At 38.1% G+C, this 18,279-nt stretch overlaps 1 protein-coding gene across 5 annotated transcripts in view; it reads left to right on the plus strand.

The window, feature by feature from the left end:
- The window catches only part of PRKCD (protein kinase C delta), a 113,498-nt gene that overhangs the window by 37,956 nt on the left and 57,263 nt on the right, over window positions 1–18,279 (plus strand). For all 5 annotated transcript variants that reach the window (XM_061618031.1, XM_061618029.1, XM_061618028.1 and 2 more), the window contains exon 2: window positions 17,918–18,054. In XM_061618031.1, coding sequence (XP_061474015.1) covers window positions 17,940–18,054 — 115 coding nt within the window. In that variant the 5' untranslated portion in view covers window positions 17,918–17,939. The remainder of the gene's footprint in view (window positions 1–17,917; window positions 18,055–18,279) is intronic.

Raw genomic sequence — 18,279 nt, forward strand, 5'->3', positions numbered from 1 at the left:
AGACGGCAGCAACCATATGCTACTTGAATATTTATTGAAACTATGGCCTTGTTTGCATAATGCAGTAAACCAAACTATGACTTACCAGACCATGCTAACATGTACACTTCCAGAGAGGAGCTCGCAGCTGCTTTGCTCTTCCAGTCCTTTTTAGTTGGCTACATCTCCGTGGTTAGGAGTGAGGAGGAAGCTTAATAATGACCCCGGGTTCAGATGGGCAGGAAGAGTCTCTTAAACAAACCCATTTTGTTGGAGCCCATTCCAAGCATATTCTCCCCATTCTTATGGCTCTGAGAGAATGCAGCTAAACCATGCAGGAATAGTATGTGATACCACTGATTCTGGATTGTTGTTGCTAATATTAATTATTATTTATTAATATTATTGTTAATATTATTATTTAATTGTCACTACAAAAATGGTCTTAAAGTGACTTCAATATTTTTTACAAAGCATACAATACCAAATTTAAAATATCACAAAATAAATGAACATTAGTAACTAAAAGTGCTTATCCTGCAGTAGCAGAAAAAGAACACGTCCTACCCGACTCAGCTAGAACACCAGTTAAGACTGAAATGCCTCAGTGTATGTAGGAATGTCTCCAGACTGCAGGTTTAAGATCTGTTGTTTGAATGCTGTGCATGTTTTCTTTTAAAAGTTATGTGGGTAAGCACTCAATCTCGCACCTGCAGTCTGAGTTGACACAGGAAGGGGCTGTGCTACAGGGTTTTTAAACCTGTAGTACAAATGAGAAAATAGGAAAACAAACCATACAATTCAACTGGCTTAACTGCTTAACTCTCTAGATATGGTTTATTGCCTTAACTGTCTATACTAAGAACAAATCTACCAAAACAGCCTCCCTGCATTCTATATCTGCATATTTTGAATCCATTGTTGCGTGCTCTTCACCAAGGTTAGGCTGAACAACATAGAGAACTGGTAATTCTATGCACACGTGCGCGCGCACACATAAAATTTGAACATTTACTAAAAAATATATTTTTAAAGTTGTGATTTTAATATGATAAAAGCTGGTGGATGTATTTGCCAAGGAGAACTCTTCCAAAACAATTTTACTTGTCTTAAGAATAAAGAACAAAATATCATTGTTGTTATTCTGCTGGTAGAACAAATTGTGAGATTGTTAGCATTCCAGCTTGCTACAGTGTCCTAGATGCAATTATATTTGTTGTGGCAAAAAACATACCCCCCAATTCAGAATACTAAACATGCTTCTGTAAGTAGTTTCTTCAATATATTAAAACAAACGCTTGAGAAAACAAGATTTACACATTTCAGCACAAGTTGTTGATTAAGGCCTTCTACCAATCTTCTAGTCGTGGGTTAAGTGATTCCCCTGTTGGCTCTACACATTTTGTACCTTTTGAAAGAGTTAAATTCAACACTTTCCAAACACAAAAGGTTGGCATAATAAGTTTGTGGTTCTTGCATCTATAGCAAACGGCAACCTTTCATCCATTTATATATTGGTAAAAAAATAGCGTTTTTTACATTGTTGCTGATACAGGAGAATACTGAATAACCAGGAAAAGCATGTATAAACCCTGGTCAGGAACTATAAGTGGCTAACTTTTTTGTAATTTGGAAAAAAATTCTCCATAGATATTTTATGGAATTGGTAAGTAAATAAATTGATTATAGTAGAAAGATCTAGTGCTAGTAAGAGCTTTCTTTTTTTGGTAAGGTACTTAGACAGGGCTGCCAGATTGGCAACCAGGAGATTGGTTGACAAGGTAGCATGGAGGTGCTACTGACACTCAGTAGTACTTTTAAATCCATTCCTGCCTTGACAGCTGCAATAGGTTCTCCTTAAAGAAACTGCATGTTCTTTGCTGGTGTGTAGAATTACCGTTATGGGTTAATTTGCTCCAATATGAGAATTTTTACCATACTTTACTTCATAATTTTTGTGAGATAACATGGATTCAAATTTATTTTTTGTTGATAAATGTGAATAATAAATCCATTATGCTTTTTAAAAATGTGTTTTTCAAAACCGTTGGTTTGCTAACTGGTTATATCCTTACCAAGGCCAGGTACAGAAAAGCTGTTCCAGATGTTTATACTGGGAATTTCATTTTTTTTCTCCCTAGGAGCTTTTTTTTTTTTTTTACTACATCAGAGTTGAAAACTCTCCTGTCATTGTATTTATGAAAAATTGACACAGGTCCAGGGGAGGGGGAAAAAGATACTAAAGCCCTGATGCACAAGTGGAGCTTTAACTATCATTATTGTGTTGAAAGGTAAATTGCAACTGGTCATCCATCATGTGTACTGTTTCAGTGGCCTAGTTTGCATGTCACATTAAACCATAGTTAAACGTAAATTATGGTTAAACAAGAATGAGGCTGGCGCATGCTGTTCATTCTCATTAAACTATTGTTTATTTTTAACAATTGTTTAATGTGACACATGAACCATGTCAGTATATTGCCCCCAATACATTGAAATAAACCAGCATTCCCGTCAGATGTGAATCCTTGCTTTTTCTCTCCAACTCTCTAATAGGTAACTGAAACATTGCTTTTACATTTTATAAGTAGCACTGATGAAATATCTTATTATTTTCCCACCTTAAAAATAACACAAAAACTAAAAGGGCTTTTAAAAACAGATTAAGAACCATGTCACATTCCAGTAAACCATTGTGCTGTTATCAGCTTTGTGCCCTGGAGAATTATGAGAGCTGTTATATAGATCTCTGTTTATACACCAAAATGTGGGGAAAACAAACAGTTTCTGCCTAGCTGGTCTCAGTCCTATAGTACTTTGTTTTAAACATAGGAGTCAATAAAGAGACATTGTTTCAGTTCACATGTAATGCCAAGCCAAACCAAACCATGGAATAGCATGAATGAGCAGACGTGTGGACTCCCAGAGTTAAGATTGCATCTGCTGCTTCCCTCTCCCTGTCCTTCTGCCATGGAAAATTAACCTTGCTTGCAGCTCACAATTTGGAGTGAGGCAAACTACAGCCCAGGTTCAAATTTAATGCTGAGACAAACCATGGCTTAGCCCTGGGTAGTGCAGCAGTAGGACTATGGGAAGGAGCGCAGCAATGTAGTTTTTGCTCTGGGAACCTCTTTGTTCATACTTAACCATGTGTGAATTGGGGCAATGAGATACCCAGTAAGTGGAAGTCATAAAAACCTGGATTGTTTTTTCCTGTGCTCCTAACAGTCAACAAAAACAAAAAGGGAAGAACAAGAGCCCTATTCCAAAAGATTAGAGAAATGAAAGGGAAATTTAAACCAAGAGTAGGGATGTTGAATAATCCACAGGGCAACACACTGACTGACCGAGATGAAATAAAAGGAAGATGGAAGCAATACACTGAAGAACTTTATAAAAGAGATGCAAGGATAACAGATTCATTCACGGAGGAACTGTATGATGAAGAACCAGAAATTTTAGAATGAATGGTGAAAGCTGCTCTTAAAATACTTGGAAGAAACAAATCACAAGGAACAGATGGCATGCCAATAGAATTGCTACAAGCTACTGAGACTGAATCTGTCCAAATTTTGAGAAAAATTTGTCAACAAATATGGAAAACTAAACAATGGCCCACAGACTGGAAGCGTTCAATATATATCCCAATTCCAAAGAAAAGGGATCCCAGAGAATGCAGTAATTATCAAGCTATTGCCTTAATATCCCATGCAAGTAAAGTAATGCTCAAGATTCTACAACAAAGGCTCTTACCATATATGGAGCAAGAAATGCCAGACGTCCAAGCTGGATTTAGAAAGGGGGCACCAGAGATCATATTGCAAACATACGTTGGATAGTGGAACGGACCAAGGAATTTCAAAAGGAAATCACCCTGTGCTTTACAGATTACAGCAAAGCTTTTGACTGTGTAGATCATGAAAAACTATAGAATGCTTTAAAAGAAATGGGGGTGCCACAGCATCTGATTGTCCTGATGCTCAGCCTATACTCTGCACAAGAGGCTACTGTAAGGACAGAACATGGAGAAACTGATTGGTTCCCAATCAGAAAGGGTGTCAGACAGTGGTGTATTTTATCACCATATTTGTTTAATCTGTACGCAGAACATATCATACGGAAAGCAGGATTGGACCAAGATGAAGGAGATGTGAAAATTGGAGGGAGAAATATGAATAATTTAAGATATGCAGACAATACCATACTATTAGCAGAAACCAGTAATGATTTGAAACAAATGCTGATGAAAGTTCAAGAGGAAAGCACAAAAGCAGGACTACACCTGAACGTCAAAAAGACTAAAGTAATGACAACAGAAGATTTATGTAACTTTAAAGTTGACAATGACATTGAAGTTGCCTAGAATTATCAATACCTTGGCACAGTCATTAACCAAAATGGAGGCAATAGTCAAGAAATCAGAAGAAGGCTAGGACTGGGGAGAGCTGCTATGAGAAAACTAGAAAAGGCCCGCAAATGCAAATATGTGTCACTGAACACTAAAGTCAGGATCATTCAGACCATGGTATTCCTGATCTCTATGTATGGATGTGAAAGCTGGACAGTAAAAAAAGAGGATAAGAGAAAATTCAACTCATTTGAAATGTGGTGTTGGAGGAGAGATTTGTGCATACCATGGACTGCGAAAAAGAAATAATTGGGTGTTAGAACAAATTAAACCAGAACTATCACTAGAAGCTAAAATGATGAAACTGAGGTTATCATACTTTGGACACATCATAAGAAGACCTGATTCACTAGAAAAGACAATAATGCTGGGAAAAACAGAAGGGAGTAGAAAAAGAGGAAGGCCACATAAGAGATGGATTGATTCCGTAAAGGAAGCCACAGACCTGAACTTACAAGATCTGAACAGGGTGGTTCATGACAGATGCTCTTGGAGGTCACTGATTCTTAGGGTTGCCATAAGTCATAATCGACTTGAAGGCACATAACAACAACAGTCAATTACATCTTGAATAAAGTATGTGGAAAGTGTGTTGACTGTTCAATATATTGAAGTATCTTTGCTAAGTCCCACTTGCTGCCAAAGAAAATTGGCCTGAGAAAGAACTACATTGGTAACTATGTTGCACTCTTAAACCACATTAAATTTTTGCAATGCTACTATGCAAGTTCCAATAGCTTTTGTACTGAATATAAGCTTTCCCCATGAAGAGAGGAGTGGAGGCAGAGGTCTGACTCCCTCCCCTGCTCTTTCTCCCTCTTTCGGTGGTGTTCCTTTTTCTCCGTTATCACCTCCTTGCTTCCCTTCTCCTCCTCCCCCCACTCTCGGTGTATTTTAGATTTTGTAACCCGCCCTGGGACCTCTTGGTGAAGGGTGGGCAATAAATAAATAAATAATAATAATAATAATAATAAAGCTCACTGGGTGACCATGGGCCAGTCACTGCCTCTCAGCCTCAGAGGAAGGCAATGGTAAACCCCCTCTGAATACCGCTTACCATGAAAACCTGTTCATAGGGTCGCCATAAGTCAGAATCGACTTGAAGGCAGTCCATTATAGTATATAGTATCTAAGCATTGTTCAGAATGTGCAAGCACAAGTTATTCATAATCACTTTATTTAAAGTTATTTTTACAGTAACTGCCACTTCTTTTAACGGACACATGTTGAGAGTGAGGCAAAGGTATGTTTTGGATTGGTTTTAGGTCTGTATTGGATATCCTAAAATGATGTCATGCAACAGCCAAAACAAAAGTGGTTATCTGAAAATTCCTGGCATCACTAAAATGATTCCTTTTTACAGTCCCGAGACTGGTGGCCTAGCAATATGTAATGCTATTTGCATCACTTGCAGCCACATCATCAGTTTTTCTTTAATTACAAATGCAGGAGGTGATTTTTATTGGGACTACAGAGCACAGATAGGAGAGGCTGTCCTTATATTCTCTACTATGATCTTGATTCAAATTATCTCCACTCTCCCAATGCTGCTGTTCATCATAGCGGAGGAAATGCCCATTGGTACAATCTGTAATGAAATAAAGAAAAACTAACAGTGCGACTGCAAGTCATGTAATTAGCATCACAAATAGTTGGGGCCTCAAGCTGTTTCTTGTAAGTAATAATATTTGTAAGCTGCTCTGGAATTTGTTTATAGAAGTATTAATTGCTGGCATATAAATAGAACAGAAAATGGTGGCATACAACAATAATAATAAAATAGTAAAAAAATCATCATTAAAATGGCTGGCTGATCAGAAAATTCAAGCAGTTACATAGGCCTGTCTACATAAAAAGGTATTCAAGATCTACCTGAAGATCAAGAGCGAGGTTACCTGCTGAATCTCTGCTAGAAGCATGTTCCACAGTACAGGACCAGTGACACTAAATGCCCAACTAATACTGAAGGCAAGTTGAGCCTTTGTGACATGGGGGACAAGTAACAGCACTCTTCCAGATGATCTGAGTGACCAAGCTGGGACATGATGGCTTTGGTGGTCCGACTTAAGGTATTCTGGACCCAGATTGTTCAGGGATTTGTATATTGACACAAGAACCTTGAACCTGGCCTGGTAGGTAGCATATGGGCAGCCAGTGCAATGATAATAATAATAAAATTTTATTTTTGAGTCGCCTATCTGGCCGAATGAACGGCCACTCTAGGCGACGTACAAAATACAATAATACAATAACATACAATATAAAAACCAAGAAGAACCATAATCAATAATTAATAAAACACCAGTTAATAACAACAGTATTAGATATTTTAACAGTGTAGATATTTTAGCAAGATGTTACAGGCTGCCAGCTATCTGCCCTCATCAACAGTTTAGCTGATGCACGCTTCCGGACCAAACCCACAGGCAGCCCCACATAGAATACATTGCAGTACTCGAATCTGGAGGTTACCAACGTATGGGCTACAAAGGCCTCATTATTCTGATCCAGATAAGGCCGTATCTGGCATACCAAAAAAAAAGTGGTAAAATGCGCTCCTAGCCATGAAGGTCACTTGGGCCTCTAATGACAAAGATATATCCAGGAGTACCCCTAAGCTCCATGTAGTCCCTACCTGGCTTTCAACCTGGTCTTTGGCAGGGGTAGCCAATGTGGTGACTGCCAGATCTTGTTGGACTCTAATTTCCATCAGCCCCAGTCAGCATGACCATTGGTTAGGTATAATGGGTATTGTAGTACAGCAGTGTCCAGAGGGGACCATGCTGGCTACCTCTGTTTTTGGAGGGTGTGTGGGCTATGAAATCTTTCTAGCCTCATATTTTACTACTGTTTTCCAGGCTACATTTTTGCTCTTGCACTGGGGAGAGTTCCTAGGACTTGTTAAAGATTTAATTGTTCCTTTACCACTTTTTTTAAAAAAGTAGAGCTATTTGCTGCCAGAAGATATTACTTGTGACCCCAGCGCTGATGGAAGTGAGTGTTTAGACTGCTGCCAAACTGGCTAATGTTTTGGCTACTGGATCAAGAAAGTACAGGTTTATTTATCCTCTTCAGATATAATTTTGTAGGAAGGAAGAGAAAATGTTAAACCCTCACTTCTAGTAAGATTTAAGGTAACGTTTAAAATTACGTTTGTTTCTCTTCCCCCTCCCCCAGTTTGCCAATGTTATTTTTACAGCAAAGTGATGCTATAGGAGGATTTCAGGGATCTGCCCAGGAGGTGAATCTGTGTTCCGCCCTTTCTGTTTTCTGGCAAATGATGAAGAGTGTTATTTTCTATCGGGCATTTTATGATTATTAGAATATTGTCTGTCATTCTGCTGTCTTGCTACTATGTGTTGTGTATTATTGAATTTTTTAATTTTGATGGTTGTGGTTTTGATATTGTTTTATATGTATAAATTGTATGTTGCTTTGAACATTTATGGTTGAAAAGTGGCCAAAAAACACCCCCCAAAAAACTGTAACAGCTTACCTTCTAGTATAATTTCTCCTTGGGGACACTGCGCATCTCCTGTGGCAGCAAACTTACTTGTAACTACGTGTATGTGACCCATTGCCAATTTCAGTTCCGTAGTATTTACATCTGTATGATGCATGTGTTGCATACATGGTATGTTGTTAGTACATTTTAAAATGTAATGTATGAAACTTCCCAGTTAATGAATGTTTGTGATTTCAGGTTCCTTTTTACTTTGCTTGACATTAATTTTGTCACTAGTAGTATAGTTAATCAGCTGAGCATAATCAAGGATCTTTAAAAGTATTTTTTTAATGCAAGTATGAGCTCAAGAAGTAGATGGGAAATACTAACTGCTCCCCTCAAATGGTAGTGGAATCCTGTTGGCAATGATGAACACATATTTAATTCAGGAATGCAGCAGGAAAATGTTCTGGTGTATTGCACAAAAGCAATAATAAGCATTTGATCCACATTACAATCTCTTCATCTTTAAAAGAATATTTCATCAATCTTAGGTTTTACAGCAGGCTGTAAGAGCTTTCATTTTCAAAGATGGACACGTACCTTGGAATGAAAGGATTATGATAGTTCATTCTCCACTCAGTTACTAGTAAGGTTATTTTCTGGGTATGCCATTCTCAGAAACATGTACTGGAACGTGTCAAAATTTGTAACTGCTTAGAAAATGTGATCCAGAAAAAAGATCTTCAGGGTTTGGGATTTTTTAACTCAAGCAATTACATATTTCACATCTCTTGGATAAACAGGAATATATGGCTTGGGGTGAGCTACCTTGACCTACATGGTCAAGAACACAGCTGGAAGCCTGAACCTACACAGTAAATTCCTGCTTATTCAATCCTGAGAAATGCAGTGGCCCTTTCCTGAATTTGTTTCTCACCATAGCTAGCTCTCACCATCACTGCTGTTGTCCTAATACATGGTAGCAGGGGTTAATATGTGTCTGGTAAGGGTGATGTTATTTTTATGACAACCAAACATGTATGTGTGTTTATCTCACTTCCCTTTTGCTTTGAAATCTATTCCAGTCATATAAAGTGGTCTAGTGTGGAACAAATCAAAAATGAAATTTTCTGCAAAGTGAGTAACTGGATGGCATACCTGTACCAATTATTGGAATTGCCATTGAGCTAGATCTCCAGTGAAGAGATCAAGGTAGCAGATGGTAGGGGATTAGCAAGACAGTGATGTTGGTCTGAATAGTAAAGACTGAGAGACACCAATACAAAAAAAGGAAAAGAGGGAAGAGCTGGAAGAAAAAGATGGTTGGAAAAGGAAAAAAAGGATCAGGGATAGGCATAAAGGGGAAGACTGGAAATGTGGCAATTAGGCAGACCATGATCAGGAAACAACTTGAAACTTTTAAGGGTAAGGTAAGCAAAAAGTGTTTTGTCTAATACTGTTTCTGCAAATCAGTTACTGATACAGTGGAAAGAGTGCCACCTACTGATTTGCCAGTATGAACTGCTGGCAACTGATCCCCCCCCCAATGTCCTGTGCAATTTTGCAGAATAGAATACCTCCATGATAAAGACAGACTTTGGATTAAGGAAATAAGAAAGGATATGTTTGTGTAGTTGTTAGTTCAGGATAGCTGAAGAGAGCAAAAATAATTTGCAGTGTATGTGTTACCAAAAGAAATGGAAAAACTAAAAAAGAAATATTTCAGTATACCGTAACAGGGATTACACTTGTGAATTCATTGTTGTGTTTGTTATAACCTCAAGCCAAAACAGACATAGGATTCCACATATTCTCAGAATCTCCCTATGGTTATAACACACATGCATGTAACTGAGAGAGCAAGGAGGCAGTAGTGACTGAGGTACAAATAATCCCAGATGATTCCAACAAGCTAATCAGACAAAAGAGGAAAAGAAAGGGAGTAAAATCCTGAGTGATTTTGAGAGAAATTGTTTTTTAAATAGGCTGAAGCTACTAGGTGGCAGGGGGAAGTACTGAATTTAGATGCTTCTCTATAACTTCATGCATATTTCACAAATAACATTTGACTTTTTAATAATGCAGGTAAATACATCGCAGAAGCTTATCTATGTGAAAGTTTCCCATATACATGAATGATGATTCAGTCAAGCTTCACATACTTAGAGGTTTAGATCATAGTTTTGGCTATAATTTTTATAGCTTGTACCCATGTGGACTGAATGTCTTATATTAGAAAATGCAAGGAAGACCTAATTTCTATTTGAAACCCTCTAACAAGCTTCTTTTTAGTTCAGCTTTCAGTTTTTTCTTTTATAGTAATATTGGACCAGAATCTTGTCAAATCCTTAAGAAAGCAGAGTTTAATTTTCTCTTAGGTTGAAAATATTTGTCACTTAGGCTTTAGTTGTTTTAAAAGACAAAAATACATAGCTATTATATAAAATTGGACACATTTCCACTTTAATTTTTGTGTTCTATTTAAGTATGCATGGTTTCTTGGTTATTTTATGTTGTATTTTTATTTATTGTATGATGTGCATTTCTGTAAGCCACAATTTTAATGTTATAAGCCTTCTGTGAAAATTAACTTCAAATACTTATCCCATCTTTTTTTCACAAAGTAAATTCAATTATTTTAAATAAATTTTCACAGAAGGCTTATATTATAAAATCTTGATTCAAAGCTTTCAGGAGAAAGTAGAGGGTAAGTGATTTTTTAAATAATATGAAGAGAGCAAATTTGTAGGAATTGTGCTCTTATTTAGTCCAGAGAAGAATGAAACATTCCACTGATGACATGTTGGTGCTTGTGTGGGCCTTAAAAACAATGACAGAACTACAGGGAGCCTAAGACATCTTTGCTTCTATTAATACATTTGTTGTTAGCTAAATACTGATGCAGCTTAAGTGTCTTATCAAGATGGACAGTGTGAGCAATAGGATTCCAAACAGTCTTAAGTACCAAAGACAGAGCATTTTCAGGGCATTTCAGGAGCTTTCCCAACTGTTTGGTTCCAATCCACCTCTTTGATTTATACATTCAAATCATGCTCCCAGCATGTAGGTGAGCTGCATTATGGTACCATTTAAGATTGGGAATCATTACACCTCTTCTAATTGCAGGCATATATAGGGTAGCTTGAGGCAGGTGGGGCCACTTCCTTTGATGAATAAACCTTGTTTTAAAAAATGTCATTTTAAAAAACATATAGTCTGAAATCTTCACAGGTAACTTCCGAAACAAATATAGAAAATGAGGCAAAATGATTATTTTAACTGCCACATTATGGCCTAATCAAGACAACATACGTTTATCCCATTTTCTGAGTTTCAGAAAAGTACATCTCTAATTAAGGGTTTGAAATTACAGTAATACCTCAGTTAACAAAGTACATGCATTCCTGAACATTATTACTTTAACAGAAACTTTGGTACCAGAGGTAGGAATAACATGGAAAGAATAGGGATAGGTTCCTACACCTGCTCATAGATGGTGGGGGAAACTTTAACTGAAGTATCACTGTATAAGAAATGTTTAGATAAATCTTTGGGAATAATAACTCCCAAACAGTTATTAAAAATACCTGAAAGATGTAAGTGCAGAGTTTGAGGCCTGATTGCTTATAGCTGCAATTCAGGAGAAGTATTTGTTCAGATTTAGTAAAATTGACCAAAAATCCCAAAACAGTACCATAATATTGCAACTCTCTCATGACCTCCAGGATGGTGGTAGCCAGAGGAGTCAACACAACATCAAGGCCGCATTATCTGCAAACATATTTATCAAATGACTCTGGTCATCAATCACAGGAACCCTAATATTTGGCCAGAGCCAGAGCTTCCATGGCCAGGGCAAAAAGCAGGGGTGACAAAGGGCAACCCTGCTTCATGCTCTGGCCAATGTTGAAAACATCCAAAGTATGCCTGTTTATTAGTATAGCTATTGAACTGCCCTGATATAACCTAAATAGAAGATCAACGAAAGGGGTCCCATTCCAACCTTCCACTAAAAAAGGTAAACAAATACTCCATTCCATTCCAGTCAAAAAGTCCTTGGTAGCATCAAGAGCCAGAACTGCAGTAGGGCCTGGATAATTCTGTCCCCTGTAAAGTATGTTAGGCATACGGCAAATGGGAGAAGCAATAAAACATTTATGAATGAAACCTGTACGGTCGTGATGGTCATAAAATGGTAAAATTATAGCCAATCTATTAACCAAGATAAAGTTTTTTCTCCACATTGAATAATGAAATTAGATAATATGAATCAATTGATTGAAGATCTTTATGTGGTTTCAGAATCACCCCCATGTTACTTAACTGCCAAGTAGGCAGTATTTGTCCACTGTTCAGGATATCTAGAACAGTGTCAAAAAAAAATTAGCTGGTCTCAGAAGGTTTAAAGAGAATCCCTGTAAATCCATCAGGACCCGATGATTTAAAGGCTTTTAAATTCTCAATCGCTGTTTGGACTCCCTCCATTGAAAAGGGATGATTTGACCCGTTTGTTTTCAAGATATCTTTTTGGAAGAGGAAGCCTATCCAAAAAGGACTCTCTATCCTGAGAGTTAGGAGAGTCTGAAGAGTAAAGGTCTTTTTATTGTTGCCAGTTTTTAATAATTGAATTACCTTTTGGGCCTGGTGTTTATATCTTCGACTTAAGTGCCATTTCCCCCCTTTTGTCTCCATAATGTAAATTTGATATAGAATTGCAAGTATTAAATTTTGCCTGAAATGCTACTATATTTATGATAGCCCATGATGGGGTTTTTAGTGTGAGAATGTTCCTCAGAGTCAAATAGGCTAACCCAGCGATTCCCAACATGGGCAGTAGTGCCCCCCTGGGGGGCATTACGGCCTTTCAGGGGGTGTTGGCGTGACTACAAACTTTAGGGGAGCATTTGGGTTCATTAGGGGGCGTTGACATTTGGCGGTCTGATGTGTCAGTTGAAGCATTTAAGTTTAATTTTATTTAATACACAAATCATTAATTTTTAAACTGTTTTGTTCCCAGTTAGAATGTATTTAATAGTCTCAATTCATGGAAATAACACTATAAATAGTGTGTGCTCTTTAGTAAAGAAATTCTGAATAGTGCCCAGTCTCATATCAAGGAACGGGGATATTAGCCACACCCCGGGACTAGGTCATGTTCTGATGCTGTCTTGAGGGATGTTGGAACCAATCACGAGAGAGTCTTTGATAAGCTGGGTGTATTGGTGAAGGGTGCATTCTTCCAATGGATGAGTGCCGTGTGCAAACGGGTGATGCAGACAGTCAGTTATTTCTTCAGGAATGGGACACACTCGCTACCTGTTGTTTCTGTGATGTTTAAATGAACTTGTTTAACAAAACAATGCCGGTAAACTGAATGAGTTTGTTGTTAAGTAACACAGTGTATTCTATTGGTTCATACTGTGTGGACTTATTAGTTTTTGCTTATGTTTTTAGGATTTGTGAAATAAGAAACAACTCCTATATCTGCAATTTGTTTCTTGTGTGTAACTATGTATGTATATTAATAAATCATACTAAGAATTCAGTGTGTAATCTAAGTGCAATAAAAAGGCATGATAAAAACTATCAGTAATAATAATTGAAAATACATTTTATGCATTACTCGTATTTTAAGGGAAGAATAGGAAGCATTGGCATATACTTAATCCGAGGGGGGCGTTGGGCACAAAACTTTTTGCAAAGGGGCGTTGGGTCGAAAAAGGTTGGGTAACGCTGGGCTAACCCAAGGACAGGTGATGTGTTTCATTTGCATGAATTTGCTTTCCACTAGATTACAATAATTAAACAACATAAAGGTGCCTAATCCAAACTTTCACTTGAAGTGAAATAGTTGATTATATTCAGCAGAAAATCAGAAACTACACCTTCAAATCCTCAGCAGACAAGACTTTGGGTATTCCTCATAGGTGGCTATTATCACACACAAGTGTTGAATTTGATGTTTTGCTTCATTTACATGTCATTTTAAACCATAGTTGAGCTTAACTGTAGTTTAAATATGAATATGCAGAATTCTGGTGCACAAGGAGAAAATCTCAGCTGCTTGCCCCTGTCCCTGCTGCTGCTGCACAGCCAATTACCAAGCTATGGTTGGCTTCACATTGTATCCACCCAAACTGAGGCTCATGGTTTACCTCTCAAGCAGTACGCTAATAACACACTTTGGTTGAAACTCATAGTTTGAAAAGAGTTTGGATGCAATTCTAAACCAAACCATGGCTTAGCTCCTGGTCATGGAGCAGGGGAGGAGCAAAGCACTGTGTTTCTTCTCTCTGTGTATCAGTATGCTACATGTTCACTTGTAAACCACATTTAAGCTTAACTGTGGCTTCAAATGATGTGTGAACAGGGCCACTCAGTGCTTCTGCATTTTTTGAGAGAGAGCAAATGTTTCGCTTATGTGTATTTAACTCATGACAGTATGGCTAATACTGCCTTCTGAAACCTCAAACTCCAGAGCACTATGGAGCAGGAATTCAGTAATCATGACTGAGCCTTCCTTATTGTGCATAGTTTTTGGAGTTTTCCATCTTTATTCTATCAGAAACGGAACATTGGACAAGTGCATGCATTTGCACAATTGTTATTTATTGCATAATTTGGTGTTGAGTACACTCAGCTTTTGTTATGCTGTACCTTTAAATTAGATGGTGAACAAGGATGGTGACTTGTATACTGTTCTTATTTTTGTAGAGTCCTAAAGAGCAGCTACTTCAGGTATTTTGACTAACTGCTTTGAAAAATAATCCATTTTTAAATTAGATCTGCAACAATGATGACTTGTTAAGTGAGCCAATTCCCCTACAAATGGCTGGTGAAACATCATCCAGCAGCAGAAGCAGAAAGGTATATTTGATGGAACAGATGGTTCTGCATGTCTTTCCAAAGAGAGGATGCTGTAGTAGCTTGGGTCAAGCAACTTGCTGCTGCCTGGCACTCCCATGGTTGCTACCCTAGTTCCATTTTTTGGCGTTGATGCTTCTGTCAGATATCAAATAGAAGCATCTCATCTATCAATAAAAAATTATATTATGCTCAGATGATATCTATTAATATACACTCCAGCTTATTCATACAGTGTCTTGCTGTTCTGCTTGTCATATCTAGAATAGTTCACAAGAACTCAGACATCATTCTACAATAACTGCTTTGTTTTATAAACATAAGAATACACTGCTGGATCAGGACAATAGCCTGTCCAATCCAGCATTTTATTCTTACAGTGGCTGACCAGATGCTTATGGGAAGTCCACAAGCAGGACATAAGTGCAACAGCCCTCTCTCCCTGCTTGCGATTCCCAGTAACTAGTATTTACAAGTATTACTGCCACTGATCCTTGAGGAAATACATAGTCATCATGGCTAGTAGCCATTGATAGCCTTATCCTCCATCTATCTAATCTTTTAAGGCCATCCAGGTTAATGGCCATCACTGCTTCTTGTTGGAATTAATTCCAGGATTTTTCTATGTGCTGCATGAGGAGTGCTTTCTTTTGTCTGTCCTGAATCTTCCAACATTCAGCTTCATTGGATGTCCCCGAGTTCTCATGTTAGGTGAGAGGGAGAAAAATGTTTTTATCCATTTTTTCCACACTGTACATAATTTTATACATGTCTAACATATTTGCCCTTATTCACCTTTTCACTAAACTAAAATGTCCCAAGTGTTGCAACCTTTTGTCATAGGAGAATTGCTCCATCCCCTTGATCATTTTGGTTTCCCTTTTCTGAAAAATATACTATTTTTATTCCTGACATTGACGAATGTATTGTAGAGGATAATTGGATGCGATGGAACTACCACACAATATGTAGTCTGCACTCTTTGTTGACTCCTTTTATAGCAGGGCCTATATCTTCAGCAGCTTCAGAAAGAAATTCAACAGAAAACAACTTCATTGTTGCATTTCTATGCAGACAAAAACTTCTGTCTGTCTAACACAAGTTCAAGAAACAAGAGAGATGCCAGGGTGAAAATGGCAATATTTATACTGCAAGTGTATAGTAATTCTCAATACACTTATTTGCCTGTATTCTGCTGATTGCTCTGATTTTTGGCAGGCATCAATTAGATCTGTTGGGTTTATCTGCTTTTCTGTAGTTTATATGTAGGGTTTGGAGTGGTTATTTCAGATGAATAGAAGTTCTTTCAGGCATAACTAAATGAAGCTCCATGACACAGCTTCATTCTAAGAACTGAGAAAATCTATTGCCATATAGCTGTGAGATTTACTATATGGGTTGCATCTAAGGGCCGCACTACCCTTAGGCAGAGTGAAGTGAATGTTTCAGGCAGCAGTTGAGCAGTGGAGAAAACTGTATGGTTGTTCCTCCTGAGCCTCCTGGCTGTACCCTTCTGTTGGAGAACAACAGTTGTCTGTGCCATGTGGCTTCTTTTGAGCCTCCACATCCCACCTGCTACCCTCGGGTGCTGTGGAGGACACTATCCAGTTGCCAGTATTGAAAAAAGATTCAACTGCCAATCCAGTCAGCTTCTGTACACAGAATGAGGTTGGGCTGCCATCTTCTCTGTCTTGGGCAACACAATGTATGGGGCCAATCCTGGTTGCATTCAGTTGGTGTACATCTGATGGCTGAAACCATTTTGATCGGCAGAGCCTTTAGCACAACAGAGATAAAGGTGATCTTCAGTGAGTCATCCTAGAAACCCCATGTCCCTAGCCAAATCTGTTCCAGTGCTTCAGGAAACTCATTGGAACAGTGTGGAAGCAGTGAAGATCCCCTGAATCTCTGTTCCTCTGATGGAAAATGCCACTCTTATCAAAGAGTAGAATAGCCGTTGAATATAACCCTGTGGCTGTAGAAATCATTTTATTTTATTTTTATGTCATTATTAAACACAGGTGTATATCCTGCCCTTCCTCCCAAAAGAGCCCAGGGTGGCAAACATCAAATGACAGAACAGTAAAAACTTCTTTAAAAACCTCTTTAAAACAAAATATCTTTAAAAACGTCTCAAAACAAAATGTCTAAAACAAAAATCCAATACAGATGCAGACTGGGTAAAGATATCTACTTGTTGAAAGAGGAAGGTCTCAGTAGGTGCTGAAAAGACAACAGAGATGGTACCTCTAATATTCAGATGGTCATAGCTTCTCTCAAAGAATCCTGGGAAGTGTAATGAGTGAAGAGTGCTGAGAGTTGCTAGGAAATGCCCTGTTCCCCTCACAGAGCTTCAATCAGAGTGGCTGACTGTTAAACCACTCTGGCCGCTGGAGCTCTGTCAGGAGAATAGGAGTCTCCTCTCATCACCCTTCACAAACTATACTTCCCAGGATTCTTTGGGGGAAGCCATGACTGTCTCAAATGAAATAAAGATCTGGTGTGAGTGTGGCCCTCTGATTAGCCAAGCCCAGCAGCTGTGAGTCTGGCTTTTAGAACACTGACAGTTGGTTCTTACTGAGCATGCCAGGGCTTATCGTTGACTACAATGATAAATCTCTTAAATTAATTAAAAATCAGCTAGGCATGTTTTTAAACTTTTAAACTGCAGACGATGAAGGTCAGAGTATGGGGCAAGGTCAGTAATAGGATTACAGGTACTATGTGAATATGGCTGATTTTTAATTAATTTCCACACATTATGAGAACTCTGACAGAAAAAAGTCCAACAGGGCTCTGGGTTTTTTTGTCTGTTTTTACACTTTGAACTCTCAATTCTCTCTGACTGTTTTGTGTATCGCCATGAAAATTTAAAGGGTTGTTCAGAAGGGTTTTTGAGTTCAGGACTATAAGTTTTGTAAGGTTTTATTTTGAAATGAGCTTAGGGGAAGCATCAGAATGGCATGGGGGTATTTTCATTTAATATTGTGGAATGCGAAAAATGGATGCTGGGTGTAATATACAGCCACTCTTGTGGCTGTATAATCTAATATTTCTCCTAGAAGGTTAGTCCACCAAGCAAATGGGTCTCAAAATAATTAAGGTGTTGATTTCAAGCAAGGTTTACTGAGTCCTTTCTTGATTTTATTTTCTTCACCCAGCCCAATTTTTTAACTTCACTCCTTTTTTCTTCTTTTGGTCTGCTTTTTCCTGTGTAGGTTCACATTTGGGCCGTGAGAAATGTCTCCCTTCTTACGAATAGCATTCAACTCTTTTGAGCTGGGACCTGTGCAGAATCAAGGGGAACAGCCACAGCCCTTCTGTGCAATAAAAATGAAAGAGGCCTTGACTACAGGTAAAAAGATCGATCAATTGATCTGATTCCATTTATGGACTAGAGTTTTTCACAGGTGCTGTGGCAAGAGTGGAGTCTTATCCTCTGCTTGCTTACTTGGAAACAAGTCTCACTGAGATAATGGGGATGTATTTCCAAGTAAATATGCATCCGGTTACAACCTTAGGATGTGACAGCATTTCTAGCATGGGTAATTCTTGCTGTGTGAGTCAGTTCAATCGCAGT

This window comes from Rhineura floridana, chromosome 3 (genome assembly GCF_030035675.1).
Source record: "Rhineura floridana isolate rRhiFlo1 chromosome 3, rRhiFlo1.hap2, whole genome shotgun sequence".
Taxonomy (NCBI): Eukaryota; Metazoa; Chordata; class Lepidosauria; order Squamata; family Rhineuridae; genus Rhineura; species Rhineura floridana.